At 43.4% G+C, this 21,126-nt stretch overlaps 1 protein-coding gene across 1 annotated transcript in view; it reads left to right on the top strand.

The window, feature by feature from the left end:
• Positions 1-12,463: 12,463 nt before the first annotated feature.
• Positions 12,464-21,126, top strand: part of RORA (RAR related orphan receptor A) — a 721,989-nt gene continuing 713,326 nt past the window's right edge. Inside the window, exon 1 of the mRNA XM_065872372.1 lies at positions 12,464-12,730. Within this exon, the coding sequence (XP_065728444.1) occupies positions 12,565-12,730 (166 nt within the window). The 5' untranslated portion in view covers positions 12,464-12,564. The remainder of the gene's footprint in view (positions 12,731-21,126) is intronic.

Below are 21,126 nucleotides of genomic sequence, written 5' to 3'. Positions count from 1 at the left end.
GGAGGGGTGGTAAATGGGGAGATGGGGGTCCTGGGTCCTCCTTTCCCTCGGCCACCAGCTCTGTGAGTGACTTTGGCCAAGTCCACACTGACCTCTCTAGTTTCCTTGCTGACACTTAAGAACCCTTCCTGTTCTCTGGGTCCACAGTGCTATTTCTCCATTTGATGAACTTCCTCAGCACCAGAACATTCCATCTGTAACATCTTCCATATTGAACATCTGCTTTATTCCATCTCTTGTAACACAGCTCCTTCCAACACTGTGTCTTTTGTAGTGCCAAGAATTCTTTTGGCAATTAAATGGAATTGCAGAGGGGCCTTGGAAATCATCTGGTTCCATCAGATGAGAAAACTGAAACTCAGAGATGTTGAGCAACTTCTCCAAAGCCACACAGCCTTTTGGCAGCTGTTCTGTGACTCCTGCCTTCAGCCTCCTGCAGTGACACAGTGGTTGGTGCATGATGATGTATCCTTTTTGGTCATATCATCATGGAATAAGTACCAAGGGTAACAGCTGTGTAGACCCAAGGTTTTATTTTCTTTGTTTTGACAACATGTCCCCAGGGAGAAAATATTTGCGGCTCTAACTTTTGGATGTGAAGCAAGTGTCAAACTGAAATGTTATTGACTCTTTAGTGCTTCCTACTCTGATAAATGTATCCAATATGTTCCCAGTGACTCATCTGCGGGGCGGATGTATCTTTTTTTCTTCTCCTTTGACACTGACGTTTTTGTAGTTCTACACAGGGCTCCCCCTCCCCAAATCTGCATATGCATCCACAATTAGCCACAGCACTATGGAATTTCATCCAAAAATTAATAATTTGATTGGTTATTCAAAATCTCAAGCATCTTGACAGCCAGCAATCAATTGAGGGGGAAAATAATATGTAAACTGATGATTTATCTTCTTCTTTTTCCAACAAATGAGCCAGTCTATGAGCCAGTCAACATTTTGGGAAGTTATGGGAGGATGATTTGCTTGATCACTATATCTAGATGATCCCTGAAAAATATGAAGGGTTTTCTAAAACTCAGGATTGGTCCTTGAAATATTAGCTTTCTTACTGTAAAAAAAAAAAAAAAAAAATCAGAAAGCGGAGTACAATGTAATATTTTTATTTTCACTGTGTCATAAAGAGGTTCAGAAAGATCCCAAACTGAAAACTGTGAAATAAAATTAGTGGTGAAATAAATGACATGAGAGCCTTAAGACTAAATATACACTGAGACCCTTAAGTGGCGAAAACTCTGCTGGGAAGAAGCGTGGTTTACAGAAGACTAAAGCTGCTGATTTTAATTAGCCCCAGGTATCCCTTTTCCAAAATGTATGGCAGAAAACAACTCCCTTAGAACAGATCTTTATAAGATCAGTTATAAGGTCTTTTATAACTTCCACGTATTTACAGAATTTTGAACGCCAGAAGGCACAAAAAGGAAGAAAGCGAGAAAAGAAAAAAAAATCTTAGTGTACATACATACTGAAAATATGAAAAGATGTGAAAAACAAAATAAATACATACATTATCTACACAAGCATCCTATGCCTTGAGACTATAGATCCTAACTTCTAATAAGAGCAGGATTCTATACTCTTATACACAGGTTCTCCAGAAATATAGACATTTAGCAATTAGCACTCACACCAGTGTTTTCACTTTAACAATAGATAAGTAACAGACTCACCAGCAATTCATTAAAATTCAACCCTAAGAAAATCTCTGATGATACCTTTTTATGAATTTGACCTGAGGCTGCTCACTAGAGGGAACAGAAATTGCATCTGACACAATAATGTGCTCTAACTGTAAAAGGTCCTAAAAGATAGGGAGTTCCCAAAATGAATAGGAAAGGGACCTCCCCAAAGCAGTGGTCAAAATTTTTTGGTTTATTTTATTGATGGCATTTGGTTTAACATCAGTGGTTCTCAGATTCGGCTGAGCAGACTCGGCTGTTCATTAGAGTCACCCATGGAGCTTTTACTGCTTCCAGCCTGGGCTGCACCCCAAACCAATTAAACCAGAATCTCTGAGGGTGGGACCCAGGCATCAGTAGGTTTTAAAACTTTCAGGTGACTACAACGTGCAACCAAGCTTGAGAACCTCTGGTCTACAGATAAGCCATCTCTGATGACTGGATTATTGGCTGTAATTTTTCACTCTCCTGTGGTATGTAGGGCTACACATTCAAACCCTTGCCCTGGCCTCTTGGTGGGCTGAGGGTGTTTCCCCACCCCTGGACTTTGGATTTGGCCATGTGACTTGTTTTGGCCAATGGGCTGTTAGCTCATGTGATGCATGCGAAGGCTTGACCTGTGCTTGGTTGATGGGCTTGCTCTCTTGTGCACTTGCCTTTGGCCATGAACAAAGCAGGCCTCAGTCAACCACTGTCCCAAGAACAATGAGAGATGCACAGAGCAGACCTAGATCCAGTCAGCCACTGGGAGCCAAGCCCAGCTGAACCCTAGCTTGCCTACAGACATAAGAATGAGAAAGAAGTGCTTATTTTTGTAAGCCACTGAGTTTGGGGATGCTTTGTTAGGCAGCATTGGTGTGTAAAGTAACTGACATATGTAAAATTAAAAAAAAATATTTAGTGAGATGGCCAACTACATTTTGGGGCCAACTACATTTCTTTGGGCATGAAAGAGAGGAGCAACTTAGAACTATTTCTAAAGGAAAGTTTGACCCATAATATCTACTATGATGTAGCTTTTTGGAACAGTGCTACTGTCTTTGTCACCCTTCTGATCTGTTAAGCAGAAAATATTTCCTGCTGATTTCTTACTCAGTTTCACACAGGCCCTCCATCTAAACATTTATCTTCACCAGGGCAGAACTGGCATTCTGAATCATCAGTGCCCCAGGCTAGTTTAACAGGTTTTTTTCTTTTGCCTTCTTTTTTTTTTTTTTTTAATTTTAAAATTTAAGCTCTATCCAAGTTTTTGTGGAAAAACGGGGGAAAAAAAAAACGGGAAAAAACTACCACCAAAATATGAGCCCAGTATAGACTTAGTTATGGTAAAAGGTTCCTTACAGGGACCGGGTCGGGGGGTCAGTTGTTGTGCTGCAGATGTAGGCCAAGTTAAGTCCACAGAGGCATGGATCTTTTCTCTCATATAAGAGCCCTCCTTAGGATTCATAGTTGTTCATATATGTGCATTTATAATTTAGGTAGTCTTGGATTTAGGACAGTGGTCTTCAAACCTGAGTGTGCATTGGAATCACAAGGATGGCTTTTTACAACACAGATTGCTGGACCCCACCCCCAGAGTTTCTGACTCAGTAAGTCTGATGTGAGACCAGAAAAATCTGTATTTTTTAAAAATTTTATATTGGAGTGTAGTTGATTTACAATGCTGTGTTAGTTTCAGGTGTACAGCAAAGTGATTCAGTTATACATATACATGTATCTATTCTTTTTCAGATTCTTTTCCCATTTAGGTTATTACAGAATATTGAGTAGAGTCCCCTGTGCTATACAATAGGTCCTTGTCGATTATCTATTTTTTATACATAGTAGTGTGTATATGTTAATCCCAAACTCCTAATTTATACCTCCCCCCAACCTTTCCCCTTTGGTAAGCATAAGTTTATTTTCTAAGTCTGTGAGTCTGTTTCTGTTTTGTAAATAAGTTCATTTGTATCATTTTTTTAGATTCCACATATAAGTGATATCATATGATATTTGTCTTTCTCTGTCTGACTTATCACTTAGTATGATAATCTCTAGGTCCATCCATACTGCTGCAAATGGCATTATTTCATTCTTTTTTATGGCTGAGTAATATTCCATTGTATATATGTACCACATCTTCTTTATCCATTCATCTGTTGATGGACATTTAGGTTGTTTCCACGTCTTGACTATTGTAAATGGTGCGGCACTGAACATTGAGGTGCATGTATCTTTTCAAATTATGGTTTTCTCCAGATACATGCCCAGGAGTGGGATTGCTGGATCATAAGGTAGCTCTATTTTTAGTTTTTTAAGGGACCTCCATGCTGTTCTCCATACTGGCTGTACCAATTTACATTCCCACCAACAGTGTAGGAGGGTTCTTTTTTCTCCACGCCCTCTCCAGCATTTATTGTTTGTAGACTTTTTGATGATGGCCATTCTGACGGTGTGAGGTGATACTTCATTGTAGTTTTGATTTGCATTTCTCTAATAATTAGTGATGTTGAACATCTTTTCATGTGCTTTTTGGCCATCTCAATGTTGGAGAAATGTCTATTTAGATCTTCTGTCCATTTTTTGATTGGGTTGTTTGTTTTTTTGATATTGAGCTGCATGAGCTGTTTGTATATTTTGGAGATTAATCCCTTGTCGGTCAGATCGTTTGCAAGTATTTTCTCCCATTTTGTGGGTTGTCTTTTCGTTTTGTTTATGGTTTCCTTTGCTGTGCAAAAGCTTTTAAGTTTAGAACATTTGTATTTCTAACAAGTTCCCAGGTGACTCTGATGTTGCTGGTCTTTGGACCACCCTTTGAGAACCACTGACTGGAGTACAAAGTATGTATATTTGAGATGTATTCTCTTTGGGACATTGCCTTGCACAAGGAAGATTCTTACATATTTCCTCAGTGGAAAAATGCCTGTATATAACATTAAGAGTTGGTCGACCTGGAGAACAGAAATGGAGTCAGCAGCCTCAAATCTCTTTGCAAAAAGCTCACCTATTCCCACGACCACTTCCTAAATGTATATCTTTAGTCCTGACTCCAGGAAAAACAACTCATGAAAAGCTGTCTTTTCAAGGACGCCTTCCTTGATTTCTCCAACAGTGAACACTGGCTTTTTCTTTACAATCCTAGTACTTTATCTGAACCTGTCCCATGGCATTTAATACTACATAGCTTAGAGTACAGGTGCTGACGGACTTGACTTAGCCCCTCACAGAAGATGTAAATCTACCTGATTCATATCAGAATCCCTTATAGCATGTTTCCATAGCGGGTGCAAAATAAAAATGTATAGAATCTAAAACCTATTAGTGAATATCTATGTGAAGGTGGCGCAGAAGTTCAAAAGATTAAAACTTGAAATAAAAAGCCTGCACCATCCATTACAATGACCACTAGCTACATGTGGCTATTTAAGTTGATTGACGTTAAATAAAATTAAAAATCGACTTCCAAGCTACAGTAATCAGGACAGTGTGGTATTGGTGAAAGAACACACAAACAGACCAATGGTACATAATGGAAAGCCCAGAAATAGACCCACATAAATACAGTCAACTGATCTCTAATGAAGGAGCAAAGACAATACAATGGAGAAAATGTAGTCTTTTTAATAAATGGTGCTGAAACAATTGGACATTTACATGCAAAAAATGAACCTAGACACAGACCTTACAACTTTTCATAAATATTAACTCAAAATGAATCATATTCCTAAATGCATAACACAGAACTATAAAACTCTTAGAAGGTAACATAGGAGAAAATCTAGATGACCTTGGACACATTGATGACTTTTTAGATACAACGTCACAGGCATGATCCATGAAAGAAAGAATTGATAAGCTGGATTTCATTAAAATTAATCATTTCTGCTCTGTGAAAGACAGTGTCAGGAGAGTGAGAAGACAAGCCATAGACCAGGAGAAAATATTTCCAAAAGACATATCTGATAAAAGAATGGTATCTAAACTAAACAAATAGCTTAAAAATCAATAATAAGACAACAAACAGCCCACTTAAAAATGCGTAAAAGATCTGAAAAGATACCTCACCAGAGAAGGTACACAGATGGCAAATAAGCATATGAAAAGATGCCCCACATCATATGTCATTAGGGAAATGTAAATTAAAACAAGATACCACTACAAGCCTCTTAGAATGGCCAAACTTCAGAACAACAAGAACACCAAATGCTGCGGAGGATGTAGAGAAACAGGAACTCCCATTCATTGCTGGTGGGAATGCAAAATGATAACAGAACTTCGGGACACAGTCTGGTAGTTTCTTACAAAATTCAACATACTCTTAACCATATGACCCAGCAACTGGGCTCCTCGGTATTTACCCAAAGGAATTGAAAACTTATGTCCAAACGAAAACCTGCACATGGATGTTTATAGCAGCTTTATAATTTCCATAACTTGGAAGCAACCAAGATGTCCTCCAGTTGGTGAATCGATAAATAAACTGTGGTATACCCAGACATGGAATATTATTCGGTGCTAAAAACAAATCAGCTATTAAACCATGAAATGACATGGAGGAAACTTAGATGCATATTACTAAGTGAAAGCAGCCCATCTGAAAAGGCTACATACTGCGTGACATTCTTGAAAAGGCAAAACTATGGAGACAGTAAAAAGATCAGTGATGGCTAGGGGTTGGGAGGAGAGAGGGATGAATAGGTGGAGCACCGAGGATTTTTAGGGCAGTGGAACTACTCTGTATGATACTATAATGGTGGATACATATCATTATACATTTGTCAAAACCCATAGAATGTACAACACCAAGAGTGAACCCTAATGTAAACTATGGACTTTGGGTGATAATTACGGTTCAGTGTAGGTTCATTGACTGTAACAAATGTACCACTCTGGTGGGGGATATTATTATGGGGGAGGCAGTGAGCGTGTGGAGGCAGGAGGCATATGGAAATCTGTGCACTTCTTGCTTAATTTTGGTGAACCTAAAACTGCTCTAAAAAAATAGAGTCTATTTAAAAGGAAAAAATTCAGTCACATCAACCTTATCTCAAGTGCTTAATAGCCACATATGGCTAGTGGCAATCATACTGGATAACACAAATATGGTTCTATTGGAGAGACTCCTCTAAGAATTCCCAAGTCACTTTCATCTATATTATGAGACCCTCACCAACTCTGCTGTAAGTGGTTGAAAAAAAAGGTGATCAAACCCATTTTATAAATGGAAACATGGATCTTTAGAGAAGTTAAGTGAATTGCTTCATGGCAAAGTGGAGGAGCCTAATCTATAGAATAACTATGAGACATGAGAGAGTATCTAGAATCTAATAGGTATTCAATAAATTGCACTCCTTTATTTGTTGATGTATTCACAGCTTCCTTTATTTTTGTGGTGGTCTCTAGGGCAGCTGAAGCCTCATTGCTGAATGCCACTTAGTTTTGGTGAACACATCTTACTTTCTCTGTAAAACACAATAGTTTTGCTTCTCTTTTCCTTAGCACCCAGCTTAATGCCCTGCAAAAAGTAGGCACGCGATTAAGATTTTGTAAAATGACAAGATGGATGTTAACTCTTGACCCAGTGGTGCCCCCCAGCTGAACCCTAGCAATTACTCTAGTTAAATCATTAGAATACCTACTATGTACCAGACACATTCCATACCAGCCCTGACCGATAGATGTATAATGTAAAGTACACAGTAATATTATATTTATATTATATTTATGTAATATTATTTATATAATATTATATAATATATATAATATATTATATTTATGTAATATTATATTTTCAGTAGCCAGATTTTTAAAAATTAAAATAGATGAAATTATTTAAATAATGTATTTTATTTAACCCAATATATCCAACCTATTGTCATTTCAACATGCACTCAATATAAAATTATTAATGAGACGCTCTACATTTTTTTGTACTGTCTTCAAAATCTAATGTGGATTTTTAACATTTATCACGTATTTCAGTTTGGATCAGCCACATTTCAAGTAGTCAATAGCCACGTGCAGCTAGTGGTTACTGCCTTGGACAGTACAGTTTCATACAGGATTTTATTAAAGATGCATAACAATAATAGCAAAATTTTGAGTGGCAAGCATTTTGGAAGGCTCATCTTATCTAACCCTCCTAATTACCCTCATCTATACATGAGGAAACACAGGCGTAGAAATGGTTAGTGACTCATCCTTGACCACACTGCTAGTACGTGGCAGAGTTGGATCTTGAATTCCGGTAATAGGAAGATTCCACACCCGGCCATGGATTAATTGGGTGTCTTGAGCAAGTCACTGTAGTTTCCTCTTCTACAAAATAGGAAGAGGGGTGGAGTGGATCATCCAGAGTGGACATTGCATGCCTTCATCTTCCTTTTTATTTTGAAGCATCTGGCAAGCCTGGATCTCCTGTTCCACCCATGAGGACTTCGGATTTACACCGGTCCTCCTCTGATTTGAACAAAGTGCTGTTCTTAACCTGGACTTTTCTGGTTGGGGCTGCTCTGACCATAAACCTATAAACTTTGCAGCAGAATGGAGAGCCCCTCCCATGCCCAAGAGTGGTGCTGCATGTTCGTTTCAGTTTCTTCTATTTTCATCATATTGTCCAGCTGCAGTTTCTTTTTTTTTTTGCTGTACGCGGGCCTCTCACTGTTGTGGCCTCTCCCGTTGCGGAGCACAGGCTCTGGACGTGCAGGCTCAGCGGCCATGGCTCACGGACCCAGCCGTTCTGCGGCATGTGGGATCTTCCCGGACTGGGGCACGAACCCCCGTCCCCTGCATCGGCAGGCGGACTCTCAACCGCTGCGCCACCAGGGAAGCCCAGTTTCTTGGTGCTTTTTTGAAAGAAAAGAAACTTCTTGCCTGGGCACTTGGTTTTAATTTTCTGTCTTCTTTGTTCTTATGTATGTTGTAGAAAGCTCCCCTCTCCCAAGGAAATTCTACTATATATTTCCATAATTTTCCTTCTCTCCCTCTCCCAGAAATGCAAAGAAAATAACTGTCAACATTTTTTTGCATATATAAATTTTAACAGCCCGTACATGTCAACTAATCTTTTATCCAGGAAGGAAAATCTTATTTCAAGTGATTGAAAGTTGAAACACTTTGGTTTTCATTCTTGTTGTGTAATGGAATCACTGTGTGGACATGCTACCTTATGATTAGATCATCAATTCCATTCCTCAAATCCACTAACTCTAATAAGCTCCTACTGTGTGCAAGGGCAAAGCCCCTGTTTTCTAGGAATGGATCTTCCACCAGGAAGGGTAAGGCAAATGTTCAACCAACCACAGCACAAGGCAGACCAGATGCCTTAAGAGGGGTGCACCGTACTAAGACAGTTCAAATATTTGGTTTGGGGTAAACCGGGGTGGTTGTACAGAGGAGTTGCCTTTTAGAATGGACCTCTAAAGAAAGGTAGGGATTCAATTAACAGAGAAGGCAGAAAAGAAAAGGCATTTCAGAAGAGGCAGAGGCAACTGTGCCTGTATCCTGCACTACAAGCAGGAAGAGTAGAGAGCAGCACATGGCCTGGTCTGAGGATTACACATGGATTGCAGGAATTATGTAAGGATGTCAGGCCGTTTAGCAAACTCCTGGCGCCAGTGTCCCGCTCCCAACCCTCCACCCATGGGAGACAGCATTCATCAATCACAGCCCACACCTTTCCAGACAGCCTCAGGAGTTCCTTCATGAGATGAGATCAATTTGCCATCCCTGGTGCAGGAGTGCAGGGATAAGTGAGGTGTAGAGCCTTGAATACCTTGTTGACTAGTTAGTAGTTAATTGGATAGGCGATAGGGAGCCATTAAAGTCTTGTAAGCAGGGGAGTGACATGGTGGGAAATGAGAACTATAGTTCAGGATAATAAACTTGGCAATGCTTTCTGGGATGGATTAGCATGGTTATAAGACCAAAGGCCAGTTATTTGGAAGGTTATGGTTTAGACGAGCAATAATGTCTGGAATTGGAGTGTTAGCTGCAGAAAGGAGGAGCAGATGTCACAGAGGTAGAATTGAAAGCAACTGGCGAGTCTGGCTGGCTGTGGAGAGCGAGGTGCAGGAGTGAGAGAGGGGAGTCAAAGCCAACTCTGAGCTTCCCAATAATGACCTTGGAATAAGAAAAAACTGGAGTCACCATCAAGAGGGGAGCCTGTGATTGAAGAGGAGGTAGGGGAGTTCTGGTGAGTTTGTGGAGGGCAAGAGGAGTCTACAGAAAATGGTTTTTAGGCTTCTGTCTTCTACAAAGCATAGGTTTTTCTAAGCCATTGTCTGTCTCAGAACTCAGTACTGCAAAGTAAAATAACCATTTTTAAGCAAACACTATTGCCTTTCACAATGAACAGAGTCTAAGGAAGGCTCCCATCTTTCCAAATATTTGGAAAATTGGGAAGCCTTATAATTAGTAATCAGGGAAGGGACATAAGGGAAGGAAAGAAATATAACCTTAATCACTGTGCTTCTCAGGTTTCAAACACTTCCCCAATTGAGGTAATTTACACTTTAGTAATAATGATTGACAGTCAAGGAATGTATCTAACTCACTTTTATTTTTCCCTTAGGGAAAGCACTTGAGTTCCCAATTGTTTTAAATTGCAGAAGCAATAATTGTTTTAGGAAGGCAAGAGAAATGGCTTTTTGGTACCCTGACAGGGAATATGGAGTCTATCTTAACTAAGGTCACTGGGGCCATGTTCAGGATGGTCTTTCCTGGGTAAACAAATACCAGTTTAGTCGAAGGAAAACAGCAAAAGAACCCATAAAGGCCCAGGGGAATAGATTTCACCCAAAATATTAATAAGTTGCTACTGGTACCTAAAATGAGGCAGAGATATTTTTTAAGCTGCTTGCATCCCAAATAGAATCATTGGTGAAATTTAATATGACAAGTTTCTTTTCTCCCAAATATTCTAAAATAAATATGGAGCAGTGGATGTATTTTGACATACTTGCTGTCCCAGAGGAACTTGTTTATTAAACCGTGCACTTTGATATATTTGTTTACTTAGAAAAGTCAAGTGTGACAAGCTAGGTCAATTGCATCAAGAACGTTATTAACAGGCTGACCCATTGTAAATGGCGCGAAGGCTGCTCTGGAAATCTGTGCTTTGATATATGGGGAAACCGACACATCTGATTTGGGAGGGAGGAGACAATCATGGCATTGTTTGTAGGCGCCAACAGACAGGCAAAAGCCAGGGATCCTTGCAGAGACTGGATTAAGGTATCAGAACTGTTCACATCTCATTTGCATCACTCCGAAGAGTGGACCACAGGTTTTGCTGATTAACACACAGACCATGGCAAATAGCATTGTGTATTTGAAATCAGACCAAGATCAGTAACAGTAACACAAACCATGTGTGAAGTTTGGCATATGGAGGTTCCTCTTAAGCTATTATCTAACTAGGTTTTTTCCTCTTATTTTTCAAAAGCATTTTTCCAAACCAGGAAGTTAGCAAAAGCAAAATGTTCCCCAATTCCCTCCCCACCCCCTAAATACTCATATTTATGCCACCTTCTGGTATATAACAATATTTTTTGTTGTCAAAATTTGCAAGGCTTCTGAAAGGAAGGTGGGTGTGTGTTAAAAATGTACTGATTTCATCAGTGTCTCGGCAGGCAAGAGGAAATGGTGGATTGAGTATTGAGGCAGGGAAATCAGGCTACTACCACCTGAATATGTTCCACTCATCCAATTTGTATTTTTCCTTCATAGTGGAGTTCCAGATCAAAGTAACACTGATGCAATTCTTCACTACCCTTGGGTTTCATTAAGCACCTGATGGGCGTGTTTCAGTGGAAGGGGGGACTGCGGAATGATGCCTACAATGATGTAACTTATTAAAAGCTGTTAATTACCTGAATTTTATCATCCAGATGTTATTAACGCCTCTCCAGTATATCTTTTATGGATGAGACTGTACATTTTATAGCAATAGTACCAGTGGGAATTGACAATTAGCAGCCATGCATTAACTAGATGCAGTGTGGCATATTTCATCCAGTTTAGATAGTCCTCGACCAATCAAGCCAAAGTTTTCTTTAGTAGAAATTGCCCTGCCAAGTGGTTTCTGGATCCTTCTCGGAGGAAACAGCAAAGGAGCTGAAAGCGACCGCTTTCAACCATACCAAAAATTGGCTATCCATGGCAATTCTAGACTCACAAATTGTGTTTTAGACACATATATCAAACCAATACTGGAAACCCACTGGACGTCCCATAGCAAAGTAAGAAGTGCCACGTCCTCCGTCCTCCCATCCTCTGCCTTCCTTGGGGTGTCAGCCCAGGTCTAATTCCTTTTTAGTTTCTCCTCAGTCCTGTTCTGGGCTGGCAGGGAGCTACCTGCGATTCCCCAACGTGGATAACCGCATTTGTTTCTTCCCAGGCTGGCTGCGGATGGGGACAAGTTCTGCTCCCGAGAGAGTCTCAGAAGTAGGTACAGAATCATTGTCGCCAATCTTAATTTCTGTTCCTGGGCTAGGGGGGCACGTGAGGCTCTTCCCTCCTCCTCCACTCTTTTCCCCACCTCCCAAAATTGGCAGCCAGTCCGTGGCTCTCGGTCTGGGGTCTGGAGGGTGGGGAATGTGGGTGTGGGGACCGGCTGGAGAAGCTCTCGCTAGCGCTGCCAGTGGCCAGACCCGCCTCCCATCCCCTCTCCGGCGCACACACACGTCCACCCGGACACACTTCGCGCGCTCCCTTGCGCTCTCGCTCGCCCGCCCGCCGCCGCCTGCTCTCTCCTTCCCCGGTCTCCTTCTCCGTTTTTTTTTTTTTTTTTTTTTTTTTTTTTTTGGTACCATAGAGTTGCTCCGAAAACAGAAGATAGAGGGAGTCTCGGAGCTCGCCATCTCCAGCGATCTCTACATTGGGAAAAAACATGGAGTCAGCTCCGGCAGCCCCCGACCCCGCCGCCAGCGAGCCGGGCAGCAGCGGCGCGGACGCGGCCGCCGGCTCCAGGGAGACCCCGCTGAACCAGGAATCCGCCCGCAAGACCGAGCCGCCCGCCCCGGTGCGCAGACAGAGCTATTCCAGCACCAGCAGAGGTAGGAGGCTGCGAGAGGGGCTGAGGAGGGGGCGGCGGGAGCCCCGGCGCGGAGCTGGGGGCGGCCGGGAGCGGGCGCCCGGGGCGCGGGGTCGGGGGCCCGCGCGCGAGCCTGCGCCGGCGCCCAGAGCTCGGAGCACCCCCTTCCCCTCCCCCCTCCGCCCCCCAGAAATGTTGCAAACTTTTGCAGCCCGTTCTCGGGTTGCGGGAGGAGAGGGGGGCGGGGGACGCGGCAGGAGGGTTGACAGCCGGCGGGTTCACCCCCTGGCTTTGATTTTTCTGCAAAGAGAGGAGGAAAGCAGCGTTGCCGAAATTAAATACGCTCCCCAAAATACGGAGAACCGGAGAGTGGGGGCCCGGGAAAGAAACTTTTAAAGCGGCAGTGTCCTTTAAAAAGGAAAGGAAGGGGAAAAAAAATTCTGTTTATGACCACCCTCTTCCCCCTTTACCTTTTCTCCTCTTGACAGTCTCGGCCCCGGCAGCCCGAGACGGGGTGGGTTTTCGGCTCCCCGCAGAGCTGAGGGGGGCGTTAGGATTGAGTGACCAGGGCAGTCCCGGGGGTGGAGAGGGGGCGCTCCTGGACTTGGGGGGCGACGTGGGCACCTTCTCTGGAGCACGGCGGTGGGTTTGGGATTTGGAGATGGGGCTGGAGGAAGCAGGGTGCGGGCGCGCGAGGTGCTCGCCAAGTTGTCTGGCGGGCGCGGCGAGGGGAGATGCGCAAGTTTGCAGACCCGGGGCTCGCAGCCGGACGCCCAGCCTGGCGGGGGGCGTGTGCGCGTCAACTCGTCCCGGGCGGCGGTCCTGTGGGGCGCTCCACGCGCTTTCGGAGTGAGCGTCTGCAAAAGCAAACAAGCAGAAAAAGAAAGATCGCCAAGGCACCCAAACTTATTTCTGACCTGGGAAATCCTTCCCTCTCCAAGCGTTTCTGCAAGAACCTGGGAATGGTCAGTGCGAGTTGAATGCTGGTTGGATAGTGCGATCTATGTTCCCCCCTCCCCGGGCGATATTTACACACTTCATTTTGTAGAATGTGTGTGCGTGTGTATGTGTTTGTTTGCGGGGGGCTCCATTGCCTCCTCCTTGCTTTTTTTTCTAGTTAAAGTGGAGTGTTGGGGAAAGCTCACCCTCTTTCTTCTTTCTTAAAGGTATCGGCACCTGATGTGGGGTTTTTCTTGGGGATGGGGGATTATTTATTTGAATGCGCCTGGAGTTTGCAAACAACAGGAGGAAGCTACGGCTTTAATTACTGTTGTTAATAATGTATAAATCATCCCTGTCACTCTAGAGGAAGCAGGCTCGCGCGAGCCGCCCAGGGCTGGGGGGCAGAGAGGATCTCCAGCCCTGGCTTGGGCACTGGCCCAGCGGGCCCCCTCCTCTTGCCACTCGGCTTCTGGCGGCGATTGGGGAGGGCGGGAGAGGCGAGTGTGGGCCCCCGGGAGCCGCTCCCTTCTTCTCGATGTTAGAGTTGGAGATAGGAATATGGCTGATCATGTGCTAGCTGTTTTACAGTATTCCCCCCCTACACACACACCTTAGCCACACCCCCTGTCCAGGCGCTTTCCCATTCACGGAATTCGAGTACAGTAAAAGCCATCAGGATGACACACGCGAAAAACATTTAATTAAAGGCGATTTCAAAAGAGTGAACACATTGAACTGCGGTTTGAGCGGGAGGGAGGGGGCAGCGAGGGTCGGGAGTACAGGGAGGGGGATCGGGGCTGGGGGCCGGGACCTGCAGCTAGCTCGGGGAGTTTGTGTGTGGCGAGCTTTTGGCTGCACAGAGTATATTTAGACCTGAGACGGTGGATTTGGAATGCGAGCGGGTTATGTAACAGGGTTAATCAGAAACACTGGAGAAAATCCCCTTCATGTGTTTCTGAGGCTTTTTTTTTTGGAAGGGTGGGGGACATAGTATGTAGGAAGCCACAGTCATTTCTGGTTTGTGCTGCCACCCCCCTCCGTCTTAGGCATCCCCCTCCCGTGTGTTATTAGCATCTTCAGGTGTCATTCTTGCCAGAAGGTGTTCTTGCAAGAGATCGGGGTGGCAGGCTGCAGAACCGACTAGCAAATCCGTAACTGGCTGTTCTTGCAAATTATATAACGATGGGGCTTTCAGTACCACCAGCCCTCTAGGCTCAGCAACAAAGGGAGAGGGACAGCGTAGGGGTAGGATGCATCTTGCACAGCTGACCTGCTGACCCACATCCCCTTGCCCCCTAGAGGGCCATCCCCCACTCTCTCTTCTTTGAACCAACCTCTTGTCCATCCCTCCAGAGATTTAATGGGGGGAGGGAGAGGAGGTAAGGCCCAAACACTCAACTCACATCCTGCACGCAGGCACTAGGTTATGTAACAGTCTGAATGGAAAAAGGAAGGTCAGAGATGGAGGCATCCTTTAGCTAACACAGCAGTAGTAATAGCTTCCAGAAATTATGTGCATTTGCAGACTTTAACCTCAGATGTACTGTCTGCTCCTCAGGGGTACCAGTCTTTGAGAGTGAGAGCTAGGGAGAAAAAGAGAGAACGTGTAAGTATGCTTGGTAGATGAGAGTGATTTGAAAATGGGAAATGTTTGGGTTTTCAGATGATGTAATGGAGTTGGCAGAATATGCGAGTCGGCTCCCAGAGTGTAAGCGGCAAGAAAATTGGAGCTGGCATCCAGTATTAATGTTGCATAAATTACAATATCGGAAAGAAATTAACCTACACACTAGGTGATTATGGCTTTTTAATACTTAAAACATAAAGGCACACAACTCAAAAGGAGAAGCAAACATCATCACCTTAAAATTAGCATTTTCAACCTCAAGGAGGGTTGAGTGGAGTCCTTGGCATTGGGTGAAGTGCGATGCTTTCTGATTCGGAAGATGCTTTCCAGAGAGGTAGCTGGGTTAGCTTCCAGGCAGCCAGTGTTTGCAGTCCACAGAGGTTGTGGTCAGGATTCTCGTGACATTGAGGTGACCTCATGAGACATTACCTAGGTAGACTTGAAGCTGTTGCTGGATTCTGAACACCTGGGAATCTACCGGTGAATGGGCCATGCACCATGAGTACCTGAGCTTCCAAAATCAGATGTGTGACTTTATAATCTGAAAGACGGTCTCCCCTTCTTCTGAAAACTGGGCAGGGAATGTTAGCAGTTTTAGTGGAACTGTTCCGTTTTCTGGGTGCTATTAGTGATGGCTGGTGTCGTTCAGTTCCATCTTTTCAGCCCAGTGAAAGGGGAGAAAGAAAGGCAAGAGGCAACATGGGTAGTAAGAATGAAGCGGAAAAACTACAGCGAATCTTTAATTTAACAAGGCTTTCAGGGGCGTCAGGGAGCCATGAGCATTGTGACATAACTGTTTTTAAAAACCCTCTTTCAAGTAAGTCAGAAAGAGAAAAACAAATATCGTATATTAATGCGTATATGTGGACTCTAGAAAAAATGGTACAGACGAGCCAGTTTGCAAGGTGGAAATAGAGACACAGATGTAGAGAACAAGCGTATGGACACCAAGGGGGAAAAGGAGGGGGTGGTGGGAGGAACTGGGAGATTGGGATTGACATGTATACACTAATATGTATAAAATAGATAACTAATAAGAACCTGCTGTATAGAAAATAAATAAATAAAATAAAAATTTAAAATTCAACCCCCCCCCCCAAAAAAAAACCCTCTTTCAGAATCTCGTTATTATGCACACGCCAGAGCTTACGTATTCTACCTCCCTAAAGTTTACCTCACGGAGCTGTGTGCCACGCAGTCGGTCTGGAACGCCAGTGCTGAAGGTGGAAGGCTTTTAGGGCAGGCTGACCTAAGGGAAAAATCGAAGCCAAAAGATGGGATTAACACTGAAAAGCTCAGTCGGGTTGAGATCGAACCCCCTGGAAGCTCGCTTAGATTGACTTAAAATCAGTTAAGAAGGCCTGTAGTTTATATGGAGCCCTGAGGACTTCTAGACCCACAGAAGTCTTTGCCTTTCAAAGTGCTTTGCCACCATTCCCCTCCTCAGTCTTGACTGATTCACTTTCTGGTCTGCTTTCTTGCCTGGCAATTTCGAGCACTTTCTAGAGATTGATTCTTGAATCAGCTTTTCTTACGTGGACATGGCTCTCCCCAGGGAACAAATGATGCCCCATAGTTTGAAGGAGCTACTGGCTGGGATAAAATTCTTTGCCAGAGGGATGGAATAATTATTTTTGAAACTAAGGGGCTTTCATTTTCCAGTAAATTGCTCATAAAAACATTTATAATTGTACCCTTTAAAAATGTAATAGAATAATTTTAGAAAATGCATTTGATGATGATTATGAGAACCTTTTCTGTTGCTTCCTCCTTCTTTCTTAAAAAGAATTGAATTATATGAATCCAGAAGTCAAATCCTGAGTGGCTACAAACATTTACAACAGACTCTTTTTTTATGTTAGTCACCTGCTGGAATTTTCCAAAACCTACCAGTGTTAAGAGGAGCCCTCGGCTTTAGAAAACGACTCTGTTTCCGAAACTGAAATACGGAGCCTGCATGGACCAGACCCCTCACCAGGAGACCTTAAGCTTGGGTTTTCCAGGTAGCAGAGGTTGGGGCGGGGGGTACAAGTGCGAACTGCTGGTTCCACATCAGACTCCTAAGTGGGATGTAGGGAGGTGTAGGAATGTTAATCGCAATAGCTGTTGCCTTCGGATGCAAATGTTCTGGGGTCTTTGGTGACAGCTGAATCACTTTTGAAAGCAAACTGATCCCTGTCCAAAGCTAACCTTTGGAATGTGAGTGAGACAAGCCCAGGGGTTCTTCTCCATGGGCCATACTCTTGTCAGTTCTGAGTTAAGATTCACGTTTTTCTCCCGATTCTCCCATTCTTGCCTTTAGGAAGTTGTGATGTGATGTTGGAAGGACAGACTGAGTTGGGTGTCACTTCGAATTCCGTTGGTGTGGTGTGGTCCCTAACAGCACGTGCCACTTTTTCTGAGGGTGTCCCCCCCCGCCCCCGCCCATCTTCCTGGTCTCCTTGATGAATGGTGCTTCTATGCTTATCTATGTATTTCTGTGTCTGTGGAAGCAAAACACTTAACTACATTTCAGGTGTCTGGGGAAAGAGTTGTAATGTGATTGCCCCACGCACAAAGTTTTTTACAGAGAATGCCACTCTCCTCAAATGACATATCCTGCTGCTTGCTCTCTTTGTCTTTCACGAGCCAGAGTGCTGGGACTCTGAGGTAGACATCATGCTTCCCCTCCTCAAGGAGATTCCTGACCCATTCATCCCAGACTAGTAATAGGTTCTTCCAGAGCAATAAGAGTCTGCTTTGAAAGGCCTTGAGGTGCCAGAGTGAACACCAACCTAGAACGTGCAATACCTTTCTGAAAATGAAGACTGTCTTCCTTGCTGAGAATTTAAGAACAGCCTCCTCTTTATTTCTCTCTCTGCCTCTCTGAGGTGTTCTCTCTTCCATCATTTAAAACAAAATGCTTTTTTACAAGGGTGGTTTTTTTTTTGGTATCTCATTCGGAATGGAAAGTGTTAGTTTGAAATGAGCTGTTAAAATGTTCATCCATCTTATTAAGCTGTACATTAAGAAAAATACAGTTGAATATTGTGAACTAACACCTCCCCAAAACTCTACAGGTAGACAGTGTTGGACCATTGATTAATATACAATGAATCATGATTTTTCTATAAGAGTACCAAGGTGTCACTGATGAATTAGTTTTTCTGGCTAACAGGAGATTGAGCAGAAATATTTTTTGTCTTTTCCTTACTGAATGTGTTTTTAAAGTGTGCTGGTCCCCTTTCCTGCCCTGGAAAGAACATTGAGGATGTAACTGAATCTTTCTTGGAGGTTCGAGGATCTTAGGGTGCCACAGTGTCACTGTCCTGAGGATGAATTATGATTGTATACAACTGTAAATGGAGACAGTATCAGAAATTGGGCTAATCTGTCCTGATCCCTGCTTGGAAATTGTTTTCTTTTTTTGGTTAAATCTTCAATATTAGTATGTTTTGTTACTTGCCTCCTTTGTTCTCTGAGTTGCAAGTTGCAGAATAGAAATTCACATCAGTTAGTTGATTCTGATTAGTTGATATTTTTACTTTAGAGGAAAATTTCAACCTGAGTCTAGACCTTAATTCTTTCTCTAGCGGTGTAGAGGATGTAAAATCATCCTTAAGAATTTAGGAAGGCTATTGTATTTACAGATAAGTTACGTGCTGTATTACCATAGCATTATGTAACTTCTCCCCTGTGTAGTGGTAGATAGAAATGTCAGCTATTTTTGCCTCTCCTTTAGATGAGTTGAAGGGGTTTCATCAATCCTGAAAGTTAGGAAGTTCTAGGGTTAGAAGGAAGACTTTCAAGAATGTCAATAAAGAACAGTTAGGGGGCTTCCCTGGTGGCGCAGTGGTTGAGAGTCCGCCTGCCGATGCAGGGGACACGGGTTCGTGCCCCGGTCTGGGAAGATCCCACATGCCGCGGAGCGGCTGGGCCCGTGAGCCATGGCCGCTGAGCCTGCGCGTCCGGAGCCTGTCCTCCGCAACGGGAGAGGCCACAACAGTGAGAGGCCCGCGTAACGCATAAAAAAAAAAAAAAAAAAAAAAAAGAACAGTTAGATTTCTCCAGAGGAGACTCTCTCTCTCCAAGCTTAGGCCCTTGTTCACTGGACCAGTGTGGAAAGCATCCCAGGTACTACAGTCAGAGACTGACTTTCTCAAGACCATCCCGCCGGATTTAATGGTAGTCTGTGGTTATCTTATATCTTTATTTTTTTTTAACATCTTTATTCGAGCATTATTGCCTTACAATGGTGTGTTAGTTTCTGCTTTATAACAAAGTGAGTCAGCTATACATATACATATATCCCCATATCTCCTCCCTCTTGCGTCTCCCTCCCACTCTCCCTATCCCACCCCTCTAGGTGGTCACAAAGCACCCCGCTGATCTCCCTGTGCTATGCGGCTGCTTCCCACTAGCTCTCTGTTTTACATTTGGTAGTGTGTATATGTCCATGTCACTCTCTCCCTTCGTCCCAGCTTACCCTTCCCCCTCCCCATGTCCTCAAGTCTATGCTCTACGTCTGCATCTTTATTTCTGTCCTGCCCCTAGGTTCTTCAGAACCATTTTTTTTAGACTCCATATATATGTGTTAACATACGGTTATGTGTTTTTCTCTTTCTGACTTACTTCACTCTGTATGACAGACTCTAGGTCCATGTACCTCACTACAAATAACTCAACTGAGTTATCTTATGATATCTTTGATATCCTAGTGTTGGAAATTCAGCTTGGGAGTTTTGGTGTTCTTTTGTGACAGCCTTATTATTATTATTATCATCGGAGTAAAGACATAAAGGAGATTGTCTAAAGAAATCCTTAGAAAAGTGGATGGAGTAGGGCATGATGACGAATAAAGGTACCATAGCCCGTGGGTTAGGCAGGCTCCATTTCGTCTCTGGCTTTTACATGCTAATGTGAAAAGGAATTACAGGTAACAATTCCCTTGTGTTGGTGGAAGAACAATCTTTTTTTTCCTAACAGATGTTTATGGCCTCCACTGACACATCATTATTACAAACTGTCTTATCACATTACGTGCTGTGGCACGTTGACAATGGCACGGCCCTGTGGTTTTCCAGTGATTATCTTGTCCACAGAAGGTGCCCTTCGTGGCCCTGTCTGCAGGACCCACGACAGTGGAGAGGACAGGTTTTCCCACACCCTGGAAGGTGCTGGAGGCCTCCAGGCTGTCCCAGGTAGTTTCTACACCCTTGATGCTTTCCCTGGAGCTCAATCAGAGGCTGGAAACGGATAGGAATAATCAAGGTGTAGAGGGTTTATAGTCATCCAGCCTCCAATGATCTCTAACAGCGTGGTTGGGCATTAGAGTTTTGATCATGAACTACCGTAAAGTTTTTTGAAACAATTAGGAAGTTCCTGCATCTGTGAACAGACCATAATAGATGAAACTCTTCCTGGGTACCAGGAAGGGTACCACTTGGTACAGGATTCTCACGCCTGTGAAGGAGGCAGTGCACTGTTAAAAATACCTAGCTTACTTCGGGGGAGGATTTGGCTGAATACTGATGAAGTTTATGAAATATGAATGTTGTGAAGTTGCTGTACGTAAGTGGTAGGCGTGTGTGAAAGAAGTAAAAAGCAATAAAATGGTGTATAAATGACACTGAAACTTGATGGACTTGTATACGTGACAAGAATGGTGATGTTCGGGTCTGTGCCTAATGGGGGAGAATCAAGTGGCTTAAAATCTATACGTCAGACTCTGAATGTGGGACTGAAAATTACAGCGTATAGAGTCATTTGACTTATTTTATAAGTGAAGAATGCTACCAAGGATAAACAGGCAGGTTGCAAAGAAGAGAGGTGAAACAGAATGGGGGGAAAACAGGAGAGACCAACACTTG

Source organism: Phocoena phocoena, chromosome 2, assembly GCF_963924675.1.
Source record: "Phocoena phocoena chromosome 2, mPhoPho1.1, whole genome shotgun sequence".
Taxonomy (NCBI): domain Eukaryota; kingdom Metazoa; phylum Chordata; class Mammalia; order Artiodactyla; family Phocoenidae; genus Phocoena; species Phocoena phocoena.
Note: the sequence above shows the minus strand (reverse complement) of the source record. Positions and strands in the feature narration are given on the sequence as shown.